We start from the raw sequence: 20,430 nt of genomic DNA, 5'->3' as shown, positions 1-20,430 counted from the left end.
TTCAGTTTTAGGTTGGTTACCAAACAGGATGTACACAATACCAGTAGCTGGTATTCACTATACAGTATTATTATAACAAAGCTTACTAGTTGCAGAAGTCATTTGTTCTTGCCCCTCCAGCATCCTTTTCTCTTTCTTATGGTAAAAGTCCTTTTGGCGCCTGGTGAAGCTTTTAAAACAGAGGCTGTTCCAGGCTGGCCTACGTACCCTTTGCCTAGACACAGCAATTGGTTTACACATGATAAAAGGAAGTAATTCCAACCAGGGTCAACTGTCTTTGGGATCTTGGGAGAGAGGTTCCCCTCTTTGTGAGGTGGTAAGGTGGAGGAGGAGAAATGGCCAGGCACTCCTGGTGGATGGCTCTGCCCCCATGTGGAGAGTGTCTGCCAGACAGTGATGCCCACACACACACAGGCGGGCAGAGAAGAGGAAAACCCCAGAGACACAGAAGTGCTGGGATTCAGCCGGGCCTGAAAAGCAATCTCTAGGCTCACCTTAAGTGCTGGGTTTCTTAACCCTGTAAACAATAGCTCCTATTTGCCAAGTGCTAACTGTGTGCCAGGTGCCGTTCTAACCACATGGCAGATATTAACTCATTTAATCCAAAACGCAGACTTAAAAGGTAGCTACTACTATTCCCATTTTACCAAGGAGAGACAGAGAGAGAGAGATTAATTTTGCCAAATAATCAGCCCAGTTTCTTCAACAAATAAACTGCAAGGGGAAGAAAAGACAGGTGGAATCTAAAGACAAAGAGACTGACAAAACACATCAGATCACTACGTATGGGTCTTATTTGGATCTTATTAAGCGATTAAGTTAACGTTTGTGTAGGTGTAATGATGTTATGATTGTGTTTTTAAAAGTCCCTGTCTTTCAGAGATACATACCAAAATATTTATAGATAGAATATATGAGATTTATTGTCATAATTCAAGAAAGAGAAAAGTTGATGGAGGTAGAGGTAAAACAAGATTGGCCATGAGTTCAAAGTTGGGGAGTCTGTGTGATGGATACATTGTACTGCAGACATTCTTTAAGAGTTTAAAAACAGCTTTAGTAAGATATAATTCAGGTACCCTAAAATTCACCCTTTTAAAGAGTACAATTCAGTGGTTTTTAGTATAATCAGAGTTGTGCAACCATCACCACTATCTAATTTTAGAACATTTTCATTACCCCCAAAAGAAACCCCACCCCCATTAGCAGTCATTCCACATTCCCCTTTCCCCCAGCCACTGGCAACCACTTTCTACTTTATTATTGACTTTTGTATACATTTGAAATACTCTATAATTAAAAAGTAAAAAGAAAGGAAGGGTGGACAAACTTGCTCAGGGTCACACAGTGAAGTGATAGGGTTGGAATTTGAACCCAAGTCTCTTGGAAAAGAAAGACCACACTAACTCAAGTTCAGATGATTCCCATCACCTGGGCAAACTTCTGGCAGTGATTCTTCCTCATAATGAAGGGCTTGCCCAGAAAGTCACAGTACAGGTTAGAATGCTGTAATTTGTGTGTTATTTTTCTAGGGAAAACCACATAGACCTGAAAATGAAACTAAGACACAAAAGTAACAGGATTTGGCCCTGAAATTAGATTAATTCCTTTATAGATACCTAGTATTTTGTGTCTTAGTCTGGTATTTGACACCTCAATGATTTTTCTGAATGAAAGAAATGAATGTGAGAACCGCCTTAGACATTTTGCTGCAATCTACTTGCATCTCAAAGCAAATGGATCTCTTACATGCATAAATATTGCAAGAGCTGATTATTCTTGGGAAATATGTGCTTTTGTAATAATATCTGGCTGTCTGAAGGTTGAAACAGAGTTCAAGAGAAACAAGGAAAACTCTAGTGAGATAATCTCAATGCTCTTGACAAATGCACTGAGAACAATTATTTTGGACTATAGTTTCATTTCTGAGTGAAACTGATCACTTCGTTTCTATAGCTCCTAATAAATGTGTAGGTGGCAGATTGCTTTTGTTTTTTTGTATGCTCTTATACTGTTTTCAAGTGGATTTTTAGCTATCAAGTTCCTTGACTGGTATTCAAACACTGGGCACTCAATACTTGAATTATAAAGTACAGCTGCACCAGAACTAGAATCTTCAAAACATTAAAGACGTGGCAGGAGGGCCAGCCGTGGCTCACTTGGGTGAGTGTGGTTCTGATAACACCAAGGCCACAGGTTCGGATCCCATATATGGATGGCCCGTTGGCTCACTGGGTGAGCGTGATGCTGACAACACCAAGTCAAGGGTTAAGATCCCCTTACTGGTCATCTTTAAAAAAAAAAAAAAAAAAAAAAACTTGGCAGGAAAGTTCAAACTGCACTGCTTTGAGATCATCTGAGATTACCTGGCAGATTTTAATCTCATGAAGATAATTCATAAAAATAGCTCTTTTGGTCAAAGTAGAATTTCATAAGTTGCCAACAAATTCACTTAATATCCTAGTGCAGGAATAATACAGGAAGGACTGGGGTTCTGCAGCTAATATGATTATTAGTGATAATTCAGTTTTCTAGCCTGAATTTTGATCCCCAGGTTGAGAGGGAAAAGGAATCAGAACAAGAATTGAAAAAAAGGATGTGAAGGAAATGCTGCAGGTGCAGAGAAGCTGGAGGAAAAGGCTAAATGTTGGCAGGAGAAAAATGAGGCAGAAAGTAGTCATTATGGGGGGAGCAGATAGAAGGTGGGAAGGAGTCAACTGGCTGAAAGTTGACTGAGAAAGAGGCTTCATGGAGGAATAAAACATCTCAAAAGCTCCAGAAAAAGGCCAAAAGCATTTAAGTAGGAAAGCTACTGAAATGTAGTTGTTTTATTTTTATTCAAATCGACTCAGTCACTTTTGAAAGTCCCTTGATCCTTGGTCCCATTTGTTTGTTTTAGATCTTTAAACGTATCTACACATTTAATACATTCTGCATCCCATAATTTCATCGTCTTTGCAAGACTTATTCTGTGTTTCTCATTTAGCTGATTTTCATCATGGTGGCTTGTTTCCTCACATACTTGATTGTGAACCCACAATCCTGAGCTTTATCTGAGGACCGGGGTTGTGTTCTTCTGTAGAGAATCTGTGCTGGCTTCTGCTAGGCATCTGTGGCCACTACTGATTGGAGATTGCTTTCAATTCTGCACTTGATTTTCTCCAAGTAGAGTGACTTGTTACAAACGTGCTTGAGAAATAGCTTCTCTGAGAAACTGGATTCTCAGAGAATCTTTGGGTTCCAGGCTTTCTGGGTTGTGATCAATGTTCCCACCCCATGAAGAATCAGAGCTTTGACTTCTGCTCAGAAATCATTAGGCTACGAGGAGTTGACAAACATCCCTGGTGCAACTGTCAGCTCCAGCACTTTATAATCCTCAGGATTTATGCTTTCCTTTTTTTTTTTTCCTCTCAGAAATTCCCTCACTTTCTTGCTAGATAAGCTATCTACTTAGAGACTAAAAACAAATTCTATCCAAGTTTATACAGAAAGTATCTGGTTTGCCATATTTTCAGAAACAGAAGTTTTCTAAAAGCAAACGTTTTCCACCTCCCCCAAATTTGTTTATATCAAGATGCATTAAAAAAAAGGAGCTTCACTGGTTGAAGTGCATGTTGGAGAATATTTTGATTAAGCTCTTTAATCACAGAAAAGGAAGCTGTAGCCCAGAAGAGAAATGAGTTGCCTTATTACTTACAGAGTCAGCATAGAGCTCCCACATTGCACTGCCTAAGGAGAACCAAAGTTTAGGGCAAAAGATAGCTTTTTCTGAATGATCCAACAAAATTAAATTACACTCGAGTTCTTTAAATTCATAGCAAGTAGAAGAGCAAACATATAGAGCTAAAGGTAATTCAGCTACAAAAACCCAACTTCTAGAACAAAGCACTAAAGAAACAGTGTGAAAAGTACTGGGAATATGGGAATAGTCAAAGCAAGATCCAAAAAGATGTAGTAACTTTAAATTACCATTATATACAAAAAGTTTATTTTAGAAGTCACATATCTTTAAAAAATAACATAGAAGGTATAAGTTCTTATCCTGACTGGATATTATTTATCATTTGGACACCAGGCTGTTGTGTGGTGCAATTAATGAGGTGCAAATACCATGTCCATGTGAAGTTCCCGGTATTCATACCAGCTCAAAACATTAATGTGACTCTTAAAAGTAAAAAAAAAAAAAAAAAAAACTATTTTGAAAACACCCAAAAAGTATCTTGTGCTCATAAGTCCTGAAACTACAGATCCGTTGCTGAGTACTCCGAAAGCTGAAAAAATGAGGCATTATTATTTTGATTAACAATTGAAAAAATTCAATGGAACTCATATCAGGAGTACAATGTGGTCATTTCAATACATGAGCCAGAGCAGAACAAAGAAATGTTAAATTTCTGCTTTACAGTTTCATAGGTTGAAAGCAAAAGGAAAATCAGAAAAAGAAGTGGAGAGTTTTGCCTGGTAATTTTTTTGGTAGAAATGGTTATCCTTGTTCCTATTCAGTAAGTTTCTTTTAATCCTATAAGAGTAGCACCCACATTCAGATCCCCACACTGGCCAGCTGTCAAAAACAAAAACAAAAAAAAACCTTGCGCCCACATACAGCCAAGTTCAAATATTGGAGAATCAGGACACAAAATGAAACTATAAATTTACACTTACTATGGACCAAAAAATATAGTTCTTTGAAAATCTGAACTAAAACCCTGTGATTTAACACATTAAAAATGCTAAAAACAGCTTTACAGACCAAGGAGTTAAAATGATCCTCAAGGATGACTAAAGAATTTTTATGCAATAACTTTAAGAAGTTCCTATAATATAAAGCAATTACTTTTATTTTAATCTATTTACTATTTAAAAAGAAACAATCCCAGATCATATTTCTAGCTACTTCTACTCAGATCATGAGGTACTTTTGGGGGGGATAAATATAAAGCAAAGTCTATGTTTATATGAAGTGGGTTTGGGGTTCTCCGACATAGCTAGAACTAAATCCAGAGATACTGTCACTTTCCAAAAAGCTTCAAGAAAGAGAAAACATGTATCAGTTGGTTAATTGCATAAATCTTCTAAGGATGCAGTTACCACATGCATCTGTGAAGAGAAGTTAACAGTTCATGCCGGAGAACTGAAAAGACTTAAAATTACATAAGAATAGTCAATCGCTATTAATCATTTGTGAAGATAAGCAACACCTGGTAGCACTAGCTGGCTCACCTACTTTTGATTAGAACAAATATATTTTCAATTGTGTTTCCCATCAAATTGTAATAACTTTATCAGAAATACATTTACTAAAGATAAGCTCTGCAGGTACTGAAAGTATCATGTGGGAGTATGATGAAAGAAACAGCTCCTATAAACCTTCAGTTAAAACTGGCCATTAATTTTATTGAGGTGAAAAATATATAACACTAAATTTGTAGATCTGAACTTTATTATCAGAAAGATGTCATTTTAGAATAGACTTGAGAAATTCTCGAAAATGGGTTCAATATGGCACAAAACTCCATATTTTCAGAGCTGCATGCCTACCCATCTGCTAAAATGTATCCGGAAAGAAAATACACAGTGTGGTAGAACAGGCATAAAAGTTGACAAAAGAACCAAATGAAAATCCCTCATGACAGACTGAGATCTAGAAAGCACTTTAATGCTCTATCCTTCTCCAAACGATCAAGAGATTAAAAAGAAATGGCAAGTCCTGTATTTACAAAACCGATGAAAATCACACTGTAATCAGTGAATGCAGAACAACTGCACAGATCTGAGTTTTCAACTTTTTCCACCATGATTCCACATCAAGGTAAAAAGATTCTTTTGTACAAATCCAAGGATGTAGACAGAGGTGGCAGGACAACTGCCAAAGATGATACAGTGAATTACTACTGAAGCTGGTGACAGGACCCAGGGGGAGGGAGGGCAGAGCCCTCAAGGAAAGAACCCTATTAGTGACGGCAGCTTAGTCAGTGGTGGATCTACGGTACCAAAACCGGGCTCTGAAGTCATCACTGCATGTCATGAACCCAGGGTTGGTGGGCGAGTGCACTATGCAGCGTACAATGTTGTTGTGCCCCAAGGACAGCAGGTTTCTCCGTTCCGCTGTCCTCGAGTCCCAGCAGCAGAGGCTGATCGTCCTTTCGTCAGGCAGCAACACATAGTCCTCAGTATGGTTAAAGACGGCCTGTGTCCGGTGCACCTGTCGTCCGCTTAAACCCGCGCCTGCCACAGAAATCAAGAGGTTAAGGGCCTGCGAACCGACAGATAGCTTTCTAAGTTCTCATCTCAGACTCTCAGAACATTCTAGTAACAATACTAGTAACAATCCTTTCAATGTAAAAACAGCATTTTAAAACTGCTGAAGTAATACACCTTGTATAATTTTGGAAACTAAAAAAGTATAAAAAAGAAAATCACCACTAGGCCCACCACCTGAGGCAACACTGTTAATGCCCAATGTACTTCCAGGCATGAAAACACATTTTTAAAGTATAAAACTGATGCCACATTACGTATATATTTTTCTATCACAGTTTAAACCTTATGTTGGGTACACTTTTCCAAGTTTTTTACTAGCTGCAAAGTATCCCATGTGGAGATAATTACATCACCTACCCCATGGGTTGTTGCAAGGATTAAAAAGAGGTAATGCACAAGGAGCTTTGCAGTATACATGCTCAACAAATGTTACCGTGAGTATTTTTAAAGGCTGCATGCTGCCAATGGATGCATAACAGATTTACTCTGTGCTTCTTGGTGGACATCTATATTGTTTCTAATTTTCAATTACTCCAAATAATGTTGGGATAGACTCCCTTTTATGGCCGCATGGGCACGCTTGTCTAATTATCTTTTTAGGTTGAATTTCTAAAGAGTGGATATAGGGGGTCAAAAAATATATATTTAAAATTTTGATATGACTCCAAACTGCCCTTCAAAAATATTTTCCCTCTTACCAATAAAATGTTGATTTCTTCATATTTTTATCAATATTAGATAATATCGATCTTTTACATTCCTGAAATTTGATGAACAAAAAAGATACTTCCATTTATATAACTTAGGTTTATAATGAAGTTGGTCATCTTTTCTTTTATTTACTGACCATTATTTACGTATTTATTTTGCAGCTGGCCAGTACAGGGATCCTAACCTGTGACCTTGGTGTTACAAGGCTGTGCTCTAACCAACTGAGCCAACCGGTCAGTCTTATTGACCATTTTTATTTCTTTTATAAAATGGCTCCATGTCCTCTGGCCCTTTTTCTGTCAAATTTGGGCTCATCTTTTTCGTATTTATATGGTTTCTTTATAAATTAAGGGCATTAACCCAATGTCTAATGATGTACATATGCTATATACTTCCCCTAGTCTATCATTTTTTTAATAGTATTTTTAGTTAATTTTTAGCATAAAATTTCTAATGCTTTCTTGACAGTTTTTTGTTTTATTTCACTTTTCAAGAACCTTTGAATTCTAACTAAATATTAAAACCCAAAACAAAAATCTTAAATGTGCTGACATAACTGGGTCTTGATCTGTGAATCAGAAAAAAGGAAAAAGGGAATTTGCATATAAATTCTGTATAATCCCATTTTTAAAAAAAACCAATTCCAGTCCACCATGAACACAAGCCAATCAACCACATACCACCATAGAACAGTCCATTCATAAAACAAATGTAAGTTCTTGTTAGCAGTGTGGTGTGCATCTGTCCTAATACAGTACAATCCTCTAAACAGCAGTTGTTACTTCTAAAGGGGGAAGACCCTTTCACATGTTTACTCTGATCACTCTTGTAACTTCTTTTTGCAGCAAGCACACAGTTCTTCAAAAGTAATAAGAGATATGTTTTAAAAGTTTCATATAAAAAGTGTTTCAATGAAGTCACCAAGAATTATGATAACAATGGCTCTTCTCAAGTCTTGCTAGTTGTACTATATACACCAAAAACCAGAAAGATGGCAGGGGACTTTGGTTATGATAAAATAAATCTAAGGTAGGTTATACTGCACCCTAGTGGTTCGAATATAACCAACTCTTCAATTTTCTTCTCGAAGATGCTAAATTATTAACATAGCAGAGCCCCGTTTTCTTGAGTTTTTTGAATTGTGGTCATGGTGATTTTAGAGTATGACAGACGTATCTCACAACAAAGGAAGTTTCCTGAAAATTCTCTACCAAACAACAGTCTTTGTTGCTACAAAGAACAGAATAAGACAATATTTTAACACTCAGTATCAAATAAGCAAACTTGAACCCTAGTGCTAAGATAAATTTAAATATATCTCATTATAAAAAAAGCCAGCAGGCACAATTATTACCAATGAGAGAGATCAACCCAAATTAATGAGAGAATGCAATGAACTTAATTTTGGTTTTCAGTCTGCTGAGCCCACTTTATATTTGGGTTCAGAACACTTGTCTCATTTGGGGGCTATCTCTGCTCTCTTAGGAATGGGCCAAGATCTTTCCTCTTTAATGCATAAAATTAATGAGATCCACTCACTGAGGCTTTTCTCTGGACTCCTTTCATGGAAGAAGGCAGACTAGTCTACAAATGGATCTCCAGGTTCTCAAATATTAATTGCACGGAATCAACTTAGTCTAAATTGTGATGTCTTGAGAAGAGCAAAGTTAGGAAACCACGGTTCTATTTCTAGCTCTGCCTCTTACTAAGTGTAGCCTTGGCTGAACAATTTAACCTCTGAGCCTTGATTTCCTCTTATCTAAAAGAGGGAAAACATCTGCCTTGCTCAATGCATTGTGCTGCTCTACTGCAAGGAGCTAAAAGAGAGTTGAAAACTGTAAAATGCTATAAAAATGGTAATTAATATCAATTTCTCACATACCCGTGTATCTGACCAGTGTTCGTCCTGTTGATATTTCCCAAAGTTTGGCTACAGAGTCTTTTCCACTTGAGAGAATGTATTTAGAATTTTTGGAAAAAATGGCAGAACAAACTTCAGCCCCGTCATGTGCTTTCTCAAAAGTTGTGATGCAGCGATTTGAGACACCATCCCATAATTTGATGCAGCCATCCTTGCTACCAGTTACATACATATTGGCACTAGGATTGTAATTAACGGAACATATTGCATCAGTGTGTTGATCTTGAGGATTGCAAGAGACAAAACATTGAAAGGTGTTGATATCATACAGACGAAGAGTAGGATGCTGAGTTCCAACAAGTATAAAGTCCCCAGAAGGATGAAAAGAGATGGAGCGTAACATTTCGGCTTCCTGTTAGGACAAAGGCATTAACATAAGTGACCAACTGGTGAACAATTAAATCCAAAGGAAATGTGGGAAATATCTGGCTGATGCAAAGAATCCACAAAGCAATTGGTAGCTATTACACAGGTATCAGAAGGAATAAAAGTGCTTTCTGGAATATATGAAAGTATCTCTTAAACAGGTATTTCCAAAACTATATAAGACTATTTACTGATTAGATTATTCCAAAAACTACAGAAGTGAGCTTCATTATTTCCAAATAAACACTAGGTGAACTTAGAATGGAATATTATCAATCTATGATACATTCATGGTGGTTACTGAATGAAGATAAACACAACTTATATATATAAGAAAAGCTTCTTCAATTTGCTCCAGGGCCACAAATATTGAGTAAAAAATTAGGTTTAATTACTGAAAGATGGAAGCCGCTAAAATATTAGTATTTCTGGAATGCACATTCAAAATAGGATACTAAATATTACTTTTCCAGTGAACACTTTATAGTTTTAACTGAATGTTTTTTCAATTCCCATAAATTATACTTTAGCAAAGTTGGTCATGTTTTGTTTTTAAACAGAGATTTGCAACCTTTAGAGTGACATGGATTCCGAACCCTTAATGCATGAACTGTGACCAGCAGCAGTCCTGACCAGCCAGAGGAAGCAGGCACACAACAGTGTGTGAACTATGTGCCAAAGAAATCTGATCCCTGTGCCATGCAGCATGTGTCCTGGTTGCTGTACTCTTGTTTTATAGGATGATCACTGAGACTGCTTTTAAAAAGAGAACAGTCACACAACAGCTCACTGTATTTAAGGTAAAATGTAAAGTTCCTTTCCAAACATTTCTAACCTGAATGTATTTGAAGGCTCTTTTTGCAGATGGTTTAGAATAATCAAATAATTTAAGCGTATAATCCCTTGAACCAGAGGCCAAAATCTGTTCTGTTGGGTGGAAAGCGAGACATGTGACTTCATCCACATGATCATAGAGAGTTCGAATAACTGGGTGGTTTTCCATATTCTGCTGTGCAGTCTCATTCATCATAACCTAGACCAACAAAAAAAGAAGAGATGCTCAAGGTAAAGGACCTTTCTAAATCAAAGTACACAATCTACAACTATGGTAAATGAAAGCTGGTTTAAACTCACTCTCGTTCCCCCAAGACTGAACAATAAAAGGCGAACAGTAAGTATGTTAACTGTGTTCTTACCTCTATTGGCATGGCGCTTTTGGCCAACATTCTTTCTGTGTCAAGTATTTTTATGGAAGCATCAGCAGATCCAGTTGCTATTAACTGCCCATCTCTGCTATAGGTAGCTACACGGCATGGTCCCTTATGGGATGTGACATAGCATGTTTCGTACTCAGAAGCCTCTGGGGACATAGTCTGGACATCTGCATCAAATTCCAGGTCAATCCCTGTGCCAGGGGCAACTGTGTCTGAACGACCAATAGCATACTGAACTGCGGTGTCATCATTTTCCATTCCTGAAAGAAATCAAAATTAAGGGCATGAAAAAATGCTTTCTTTAAAAGGCCAATACAAAGGTCAGGATCCAAACTGGAAAAATATTCACCAATGTCAACTTACTCTTTCTTAGAGATGCATGATACCCAGTGCTTTACAAAATTATGTACACTGCCCATGCTATTCAAGGCTTACAACGCTGTGAGACAACATGGGTTGGGGGAAGGTTAGGTTTCAACAAAGTCATTTCTCTAGGCTCTTGCCTCTAGAGTTTACTACTTTAACTATGACTACAGAAACTTAAAAAAAAAAAAGCAGTCCTGAAGTTATCCATTTTTTTCCCCATTCCAATGTTTAATATTTTTAGGGCTGAGATTTGTTAGGAAAAGATAGTGTTGACATTAAAATCAGTTAAACATTTTTAAAAGAATGGTATTTAAATAAACGGAAGTTTAGGCCGGCCCGTGGCTCACTCGGTAGAGTGCGGTGCTGATAACACCAAGGCCATGGGTTCGGATCCTATATAGGGATGGCTGGTTTGCTCACTGGCTGAGCGTGGTGCTGACAACACCAAGCCAAGGGTTGAGATTCCCTTACCAGTCATCTTTTAAAAAATAAAAATTAAAAAATAAATAAATAAATAAATAAACGGAAGTTTATCAAGAATATGCATTAAATTAAATTAATTAATTAATTAATTTATGGCAGCTGGCTGGTAGAGAGATCAGAACATACACTTTAAATTTAAAAACAGGAGCTGAGGAGACCCACAGACCCAGGCGACCCCTCCCCCTTTGACCCGGAGGGAAGTGCCAGCTCCTGTGGCATGCCCCTCTGAGGTGAGTGGGTCTGGGTGCTCATTCTATGGCCACAGATTCTGGAACAAGACCCAAGGTGGTATAATACAGCTACTACTACACCTACTGTCAAGCAAGGGAAATTCACCACCATAGTAGCAGCCAGGGCCACTCTACAGGTAACCTACTGATCACTCGACTACACTGATATAAGAAGAGTCACCAATAAAGCCTGCAAATAGAGGAAGAAATCTTCATCCTCATAGCCAACCTCAGTGTAATAGAAGAAGCAAACCCTTTACCAAATGACCAAACGTCAACAAAAAATACTAGAACTACAAAAAAACAAGATATGACATCACTGAAGGAATACAGTAATGCTCAAATTTCAGACTCCATGGAACAGGGAATCCCTGAAATGTCTGAAAAAGAATTCCGAGCAATGATCTTAAGAAAACTTGAAGAAATAAAAGAAGACTCAATTGAGAACACAATGAAACAAGAAAAAATATTCAGAATATGAAGGAGGAAATTTACAAAGAGATTAATACCTTAAAAAAGAGCATAGCAGAACTTCTACAAATGAAAGAGTCACTCAATGAAACAAAAAACACAACAGAGAGCTTGAGCAGCAGGGTAGAGAAAGCAGAAGAAAGAATTTCAGATCTTGAAGATGGTCTTTTCGAAATAACCCAGGCAGACAAAAAAAGGAAAAAAAGAATTAAAAATAATAAGGAAAATCTAAGAGAGATAGCAGACAATCTCAAGTGCTCTAACATCCGAATTGTGGGTATTACAGAAGGGGAGGAGAAAGAAAAAGGTATTGAAAACCTATTCAAGGAAATAATAACAAAAAACTTCCCAGGTGTAGGGAGAGATACAGACCTTCAGATCCAGGAAGCTAAAAGGTCCCCAAACAGATTCAACCTAAAAATATCCTCCCAAGACACATTATAGTTAAATCTACAAAGCTCAAAGACAAAGAGAGAATTCTAACAGCAGCAATAGAAAAGTGTCAAGTCACCTAAAGGGGAGCCCCCATCAGACTAACAGCAGACTTCTCAATTGAAACCCTATAGGCCAGAAGAAAGTGGAATGATATATTCAAAATACTAAAAGAAAAAAATTGCCAGACCAGAATTCTTTATCTAGCAAGGCTCTCCTTCAGAAATGAGGGAGAAATAGTGTATTTCCCAGACAAACAAAAGTTGTGGGAGTTCACCACCACACAACCAGCCCTGCAAGAAATTCTCAAGGGAGTCTTTCATCTGGAATCTGAATAATGATGACCACTATCACAAATACACAAGAAAGAGCAAAACCCACCTTTAAAACAAAAATGCCAGAGAGAAAAAGAAAGAAGCTAAATCATGCCACACTAAATTTCCAACTAACATTGAAGAAGAGAAATAAAAGGGGAAGTAATGATCAAAAGATATTTAAATCATCTAAACAAAAAGCGATTAAATGACAGGAATTAAACCAATACTTGTCTATAACTATCCTAAATGTGAATGGATTAAACTCCCCATTCAAAAGACATGGAAAGACTGATTGGATTAAAAACCTAGACCCAAGTATATGCTGTCTCCAAGAGACCCACCTCACCTGTAGAGACACATACAGACTAAAAGTGAAAGGATGGAAAAAGATATACTATGCAGGACGGGCCCCACGGCTCACTTGGGAGAGTGTGGCGCGGGGAGTGCTGAAGCCGTGGGTTCGGATCCTATATAGGGATAGCCAGTGTGCTCACTGGCTGAGAGTGATGCAGACCACACCGTGCAGAGGGTTGTGATCCCCTTACTGGTCAGAAAAAGAAAAAAAAAAAAAGATATACTATGCATAAATGGAAACCAAAAACGAGCAGGAGTAGCTATTCTTATATCGGACAAAATAGACTTTAAACCACAAAACATAAAAAGAGACAAAGAAGACCACTATATTATGATAAAAGGATCTTTCCAGCTAGAGGACATAACAATCATAAATATATATGCACCCAATACTGGATCACCCAGATATATAAAGCAAACACTCTTACACCTAAAGAAAGAAATAGGCCCTAATATGCTAATAGCGGGTAATCTAAACACCCTTCTCAGTATGGGACAGATCCTCCAGGCAACAAATCAACAAAGAGACACAGGATTTAATTTACACCTTAGACCAACTGGACCTGGCAGATGTATACAGAACATTTCACTCAACAACTAAAGAATATACTTCTCATCAGCTCATGGAACATTCTCCAGAATAGACCACATATTATGTCACAAATCTAGTCTCAGCAAATTAAAAAAAACTGAAATCATTCCAAGTATCTTTTCAGACCACAATGGACTAAAACTGGAAATTAATAATAAGCAAACCTCTGGGAACTACACAAATACATGGAAACTAAACAATAGGCTCCTGTATGACTTATGGGTCCAAGAAGAAATTAAACAGGAAATCAAAAAATTTCTTGAAACTAATGAAAATAAAGATACATCATACCAAAACCTGTGGGATACTGCAAAAGCAATATTAAGAGGCAAATTTACTGCAATAAATGCTTATGTCAAAAGAATGGAAAGACTTCAAATAAACAACCTAACACTACACCTCAGACAACAAAAATCCAAACCTAAAGGTAGTAAATGGAAAGAAATAATTAAGATCAGAGCAGAACTAAATGAAATAGAGACCCAAAAAACAACAGAAAATATCAATGAAACAAAAAGTTGGTTTTTCAAGAAGATAAATAAAATAGACAAACCATTAGCTAGGTTAACAAAAAAAGAGAAAAGATCCAAATAACAAAATCAGAAATGAAAAAGGAGACATTACAACCGATACCACAGAAATACGAGAACCATTAGAGACTACTATAAACAACCGTATGACAACAAATATGAAAAACTGGAAGATATGGATAGGTTTCTAGACACATACAAACTACCCAGACTGAACCAAGAAGAGACAGAAAACCTGAACAGAATAATAACAAGCAATGAGATTGAAGCAATAATCAGCAATCTCCCAACAAAGAAAAGACCAGGTCTGGATGGCTTTACAGCTGAATTCTATCAAACTTTTTAAGAGGAGTTAATACCAATTCTTCTCAAATTATTCCAAAAAATTGAAACAGAAGCTACTCTCCCAAATTCATTCTATGAGGCCAACATAACTCTGATACCAAAACCAGATAAAGACACAAGGAAAAAATAAAATTATAGGCCAATATCCTTGATGAACCTAGAAGCACAAACCCTCAACAAAATATTAGCAATCATAAAACAGCAGCAGGTTAAAAAAATTACACACTGTGACCAAGTGGGATTCATCCCAGGGATGCAAGGAGGTTCAACATACAAAAGTCAATAAATGTGATACACCACATCAACAAACTCAAGGACAGAGACCATATGATTATCTCAACAGATGCTGACAAAGCATTTGACAAAATTCAACATCCCTTCATGATAAAGACTCTCAACAAATTAGGTTTAGAAGGAAAGTATCTCAACACAATAAAAGCCATCTATGACAAGCTCACTACCTGTATCATTCTGAATGGGGAAAAACTGAGGGCCTTTCCCTTTAGAAAAGGAACAAGACAAGGATGTCCGCTCTCACCACTTGTATTTAGCATAGTTCTGGAGGTACTAGCCAGAGCAATCAGGCAAGAGAAAGAAATAAAGGGAATCCAGATTGGAAAAGACAAAGTCAAAATGTCTCTATTTGCAGATGACATGACACTATATATAGAAAAACCTAAAGACTCTATCAAAAAACTCCTAGAGCTCGTTAATAACTTCAGTAACATTGCAGGATACAAAATAAATGCCACAAAATCTGTTGCATTTATATACTCAGATAGTGAACTAATGGAAAGAGAAATAAAGAAAGTAAGCCCATTATAATTGTCATGAAAAAAATAAAACACTTAGGGATCAACTTAACCAAGGAGGTGAAAGATCTCTACAATGACAACTACAAACCACTACTGAAGAAATTAAAGAAGACACAAAAAGATGGAAAGATATTCCATGCTCTTGGATTGGAAGAATTAATGTTGTGAAAATGTCTATACTACCCAAAGCGATCTACAGATTCAATGCAATCCCCATCAAAACACCAATGACATTCTTCACAGAAATGGAAAAAAACAATCTTAACTTTCACATGGAACAACAAAAGAGCCCAAATAGCCAAAGCAATCCTGAGCAAAAAAACAAAGCCAGAAGCATGACACTACCTGACTACCACTTTATACTACAAATGACACTACCTGACTGCAAATTATACTACAAAGCTATTGTAACCAAATCAGCATGGTACTGGCATAAAAATAGACTCTCAGATCAGTGGAGCAGAATTGAGAACCCCAAAATCACCCCTCAGGCTTATAGACATCTGATATTGGACAAAGGCAACAAAAATCTACACTGGGGAAAAGACTGCCTCTTCAACAAGTGGTGCTGGCAAAATTGGATATCCATATGCAGAAGAATGACACTAGATACACATCTCTCGCCATACACTAAAATCAACTCAAAATGGATTAAAGACTTAAGTATAAGACCTGAAACTGTAAAATTACTAAGGGAAACTATAGGTGAAACACTTCAGGAACTTGGCCTGGGCACAGACTTTATGAACATGAGCCCAAAAGCACAAGCAGCAAAATAAAACATAAACAAATGGGACTCTATCAAACTAAAACGCTTCTGCACAGCAAAGGAAACAACAACAGAGTGGAACAACAACCTACAGAGTGGTAGAAAATTTTTGCTAACTATGCATCTGACAAGGGATTAATATCCATAATATCTGAGGAACTCAAGCAATTATACAGTAAAAAAAAAAAATAACCCAACTAAAAAATGGGCAAAGGAGCTGAATTTTTCAAAGGAAGACACACAAATGGCCAACAGGTACATGAAAAAATCCTCAACATCACTAGACATCACAGAAATGCAAATTAAAACTACACTGAGATATCACCTCACCCCAGTTAGACTGGCTATAATCAAAAAGACAGAGAATAACAAATGCTGGTGAGGTGTGGAGAGAAGGGAATGCTCCTACGCTGTTGGTGGGACTGTAAATTGGTGCAGCCACTATGGAGGGCAGTATGGAGGTTTCTCAAACAACTACAGATAGATCTTCTATACGATCCAGCAATCCCACTTCTGGGTATATACCCAGAGGAATGGAAATCATCATGTTGAAGGGATACCTGCAGTCCCATGTTTATTGCAGCTGTTTACAATAGCCAAGACATGGAACCAACTTAAACGTCCAATGATGGATAGTTGGATAAGGAAACTGTGGTATATATATATACCATGGAATGCCATAAAAAAGAATGTGATTCTCCCATTTGCAACAACATGGATGAGCCTGGAGAAGCTTATGTTGAGTGAAATAAGCAAAGCACAAAGGGATAAATACCACATGTGCTCACTCATATGTGGGAGCTAAGAGAGAAAGAAGGAAAGAAAGAAAGACCACAGTGGTGTGTTGGACTTGCAGAGGAAGAGAACATACCTTGGGATACAAAGTAGAGTGGGGAGAGAGGTGGAGGGGGAGGGAGATCGGGGATAATTGGGTGAGGGACAGGGGGTACAAATGCAATTTGTGGTAATGGGCATGCTGCCAGCATCCAGTATGGATCTGGCGTTTACATCTTGGGCACGAGTGGTGAGAATCAGCTTTGTATCACATGAATATTCATAACCAATAAAATAAAATAAATCAATAAATTTAAAAACAACCTCACACATCATATAAACAATATCAGTAAAGGAAAAATTAGAACTATAGATGAACAAGAAAATAAAAACAACCTTGAATTTTACCACCCCAAGGTAACTACTATTAACACTGGGTATGCATTCTTCTGGACTTTTCCCCAAGCTTGCAATTGTTTCATTTTTCAGAACAAAAATAGACCTACACTGTGTAGCATATTGACTTACTTGTTCACTTAATCATACAGAATAAAAATCTGGGTAATAAATATGCATCTACAAATCATTATGTTGTAGTATGCAATTTTACGGGTATTAAAAATCTTGCAGGTATTAAAAATCTTACAACTAATTCCGTATTATTGGGCATTTCAGTTTATCCAATTTATTTCCTTAAGACAAATTCTCACAATTGGCAATGTCAAGTCAAAGAGTATAAATGCATCTGGTAATTTAATATTTTACTGAGTGCTTTCTATCTGCTTTGAAGGCATAGGGATATACTGCTGAACAAGACAGGTCCTGATCTTAACTGAGCTTGCAGTCTTGGGGGGTGGGGGGCAAAGGAGAAGAGGGGAGACAAAGATTGTGTTGGAAAGAACCCAAACAATAAAGGAAATTTCAAATAGTGATTCTGTTATGAAGGATATGGGATCACTGTGGTAGAGTAACTGGGTAAGTATGGGGAAGATAGTGGGATTATTTTAGAAAGGGTGAAGAAGATTCTGAGATGACATCTGAACTAAGACTTGAGGGAAGTCTGTCACGTGCTCCAGATAGTGCATACAAAGACCCTGAGGCTAGAACCAGCTTAAAGTCTTCTTAATCTGGACTTCACTATCCAGCACTGTACTTGTCACATACTAGGCACTAAAATTAAATGAGAATAATTTTGAAAAATTCTGCCATGAGAAAACATCAAAAACCTCGCTGTGGAATCTGGGAGTTTGCATTCACAAGTTACCTAGTTTGATCAGATGCAGGAGCTGCTCTGAGGGTGCACACACAGACTGAGGCTTGATTTCATTGATGAGGCCATTAGCAATGCTGATGTAGCCGTCGTAGAGCAGCTGGCTAATGATCAGCTTGTAGAGCTGCTGGCGGTCCTTCAAGCCCACTTTGGTTCTGTACATCTTGAAGAAGAGGAAGACAACTTCCCTGCCAGCTACAAGAAGGGAAAACAGGTGGATGGTGAAGGGTAGAGGCACTAATAAATCACAGAAGCAACAAGGACTCTTTGGTCAGGCTTAATCTTGCAGGTTAAATCCCAGCTCTGCCACCTTTGGTCAGTGACCTCATTTCTGAGCTCAGATTCCTCAGCTGCTGAGTAAATTACTGGAGGTTAAACAAGTTGGTACATGTGAAGCACTGAGCAGAGTGCCAGGCATACAGAAATTATTCATGTCATGTTGGCCAACACTTACAGCAGAATCCCTCAGCAACTTTTCTGCCAAACTACCCACCTGTGATTTTTATTCTTTACTGCTATCCCAGAATCTTCCATTTCTTCTGTTAATTAAACATTGACTGGTGTTTGCAATAGGCAAGACAGCTGCTATTCTGTCAAATGTCTAGACTACTGTTTCCCCAGCTGAGTTGTATGTTTACTAATGTCCGTTAATGTCATTTGTAAAATATGTTTTAAAGCAACTGTTGTTACTGTAATTACATGATTTACTTAGTAAATAAAAATATGAGGGCAAAAAGCTACTGTACTATGAAGACTACACCAAGATAAATGCTATGCAAAGATTCAAAGGTGAATTGCTTAGTAAAATATCGCCAAATAAGATATAGCCAAAACAACTATAAAAATGGAAAAAAAAAAAAGTGAAGATCTGGAAGAATTGTGCATTCAGATTGATTTACAAGGGCCTAAGTTCTCCTTTAGTCTTAGAAAGTTTAACAGAAAATTGTAGGTGATAGTTTCTGGTTCATGAAAAAAAGAACTCCAACTGGTGGACATGATTAGATAATTTGGTTAACAAAAATCAACGTCTAGGGCCGGCCCGGGGCCCACTGGGAGAGTGTGGTGCTGATAACACCAAGGCCATGGGTTTGGATCCCTGCATAGGGATGGCAGGTTAGCTTACTCGGGAGAGTGTGCGCTGCGATACGAGGGATGTTCATAATAGCTAACACTAATTAAGCACTTTCTACATGCCAGATACCGTGCTAAACACTTTATCAGCATTAAGCTCACTGAGTGAAACTATCAGTGCCCTCAAGTACATGGAGAAGCAAATGTACGTAAATCTACGCTTGTGTAGACAGCACTAAGACACAGCAGAGATGATAAAATGGGCTCAAAGAGATTAGGATACACACTCAAGGTAAAATGTGGCTGAGGGCTGAGTAACTCGTCCAAGATTAAAGTGGACGTCAGGACTGCCTAACTCCAGAGCTCAGAATTTAACCACTGTCCTGTCTCGTCAGTCCTGTCGGGAGCATCATGGGGTGTACCGTGCAAAGAGATTAAAAATAGAAAAAAAAGTGGTCGGGTCTCCACTTCTCAACTCCCTTAGAACATTCACTAGTCGGACTAGAAGAAGCCTAATGAGTATCCCCAATTTGCAGGGAAGGACACTGAGGTACGAGGGCAGGAAGAACAGATCCAGGACAAGTTACACCCGGAGACGGAAGGGGTAGCAGGGCGAGAACAGAGACGCCCCGTCTGTGTACACGCCGCGACCGTCACCATACAGAGGCAAAGTAAGGATGGGCTGGGAGCGAGGCCCTTTGAGGAAGAGGTGTGGGTGCGCAGGCCAGCCCGGAGACTCGGGCATCACGAACTCGGAGCACATGCCACCCCGCTTATTCTCGATTCTTCCCTCCTCCCCCTAGTCCTTCCTATGGCCCACTAAAGGTCCCCGCCAACTGCCCCAGCCACTCTCCCATATCCCTGGACCCCGGTACCCGCGGATCCGGCTCTCTTCGTCTCCCGCTCTCTCCCAGAAAAATGGAGGCGCGAATCCTGTCCAATCGATCGCTCCGAGCGCACGTTCACTGCGCACGCGCACAGAGCGCCACGCCGAGAGCTGCGCTATCGATCGGTCCCATTCTCTGTCGCCCTTCTCGCCATCTTACGTACTGGCACGTTCGAGAGGTTCGTTTACCTCCTCCAATTTTATCTCCTATACGACAGCTCTGACGCCAAGGGGCTATTGTCTCACGGACAA

General features: G+C 38.4%; 1 protein-coding gene across 1 annotated transcript; it reads right to left on the bottom strand.

The window, feature by feature from the left end:
• Positions 1 to 4,820: 4,820 nt before the first annotated feature.
• CSTF1 (cleavage stimulation factor subunit 1) lies at positions 4,821 to 20,430 on the bottom strand. Its single transcript, XM_063104148.1, has 6 exons — positions 20,168 to 20,430; positions 18,216 to 18,416; positions 10,456 to 10,733; positions 10,095 to 10,292; positions 8,855 to 9,245; positions 4,821 to 6,225 (listed from the first exon to the last, which is right to left on the bottom strand). The coding sequence occupies exons 2-6, from the start codon at positions 18,382 to 18,384 to the stop codon at positions 5,966 to 5,968; spliced, it is 1,296 nt and encodes a 431-aa protein (XP_062960218.1). The 5' UTR covers positions 18,385 to 18,416; positions 20,168 to 20,430; the 3' UTR covers positions 4,821 to 5,965.

The sequence above is a fragment of the Cynocephalus volans genome, chromosome 1 (assembly GCF_027409185.1).
Source record: "Cynocephalus volans isolate mCynVol1 chromosome 1, mCynVol1.pri, whole genome shotgun sequence".
NCBI lineage: Eukaryota > Metazoa > Chordata > Mammalia > Dermoptera > Cynocephalidae > Cynocephalus > Cynocephalus volans.
Note: the sequence above shows the minus strand (reverse complement) of the source record. Positions and strands in the feature narration are given on the sequence as shown.

Excerpts from the sequence above, each read along its gene's own strand:
- CSTF1 (XM_063104148.1), bottom strand. The coding sequence starts at position 18,384 with ATGTACAGAACCAAAGTGGGCTTGAAGGACCGCCAGCAGCTCTACAAG. Across the intron at positions 10,734-18,215 it reads CCTGCATCTGATCAAACTAG|GAATGGAAAATGATGACACC; the intron begins GTAACTTGTGAA and ends GATTTCTTTCAG. Across the intron at positions 6,226-8,854 it reads AACACTGGTCAGATACACGG|GCGCGGGTTTAAGCGGACGA; the intron begins GTATGTGAGAAA and ends TTTCTGTGGCAG.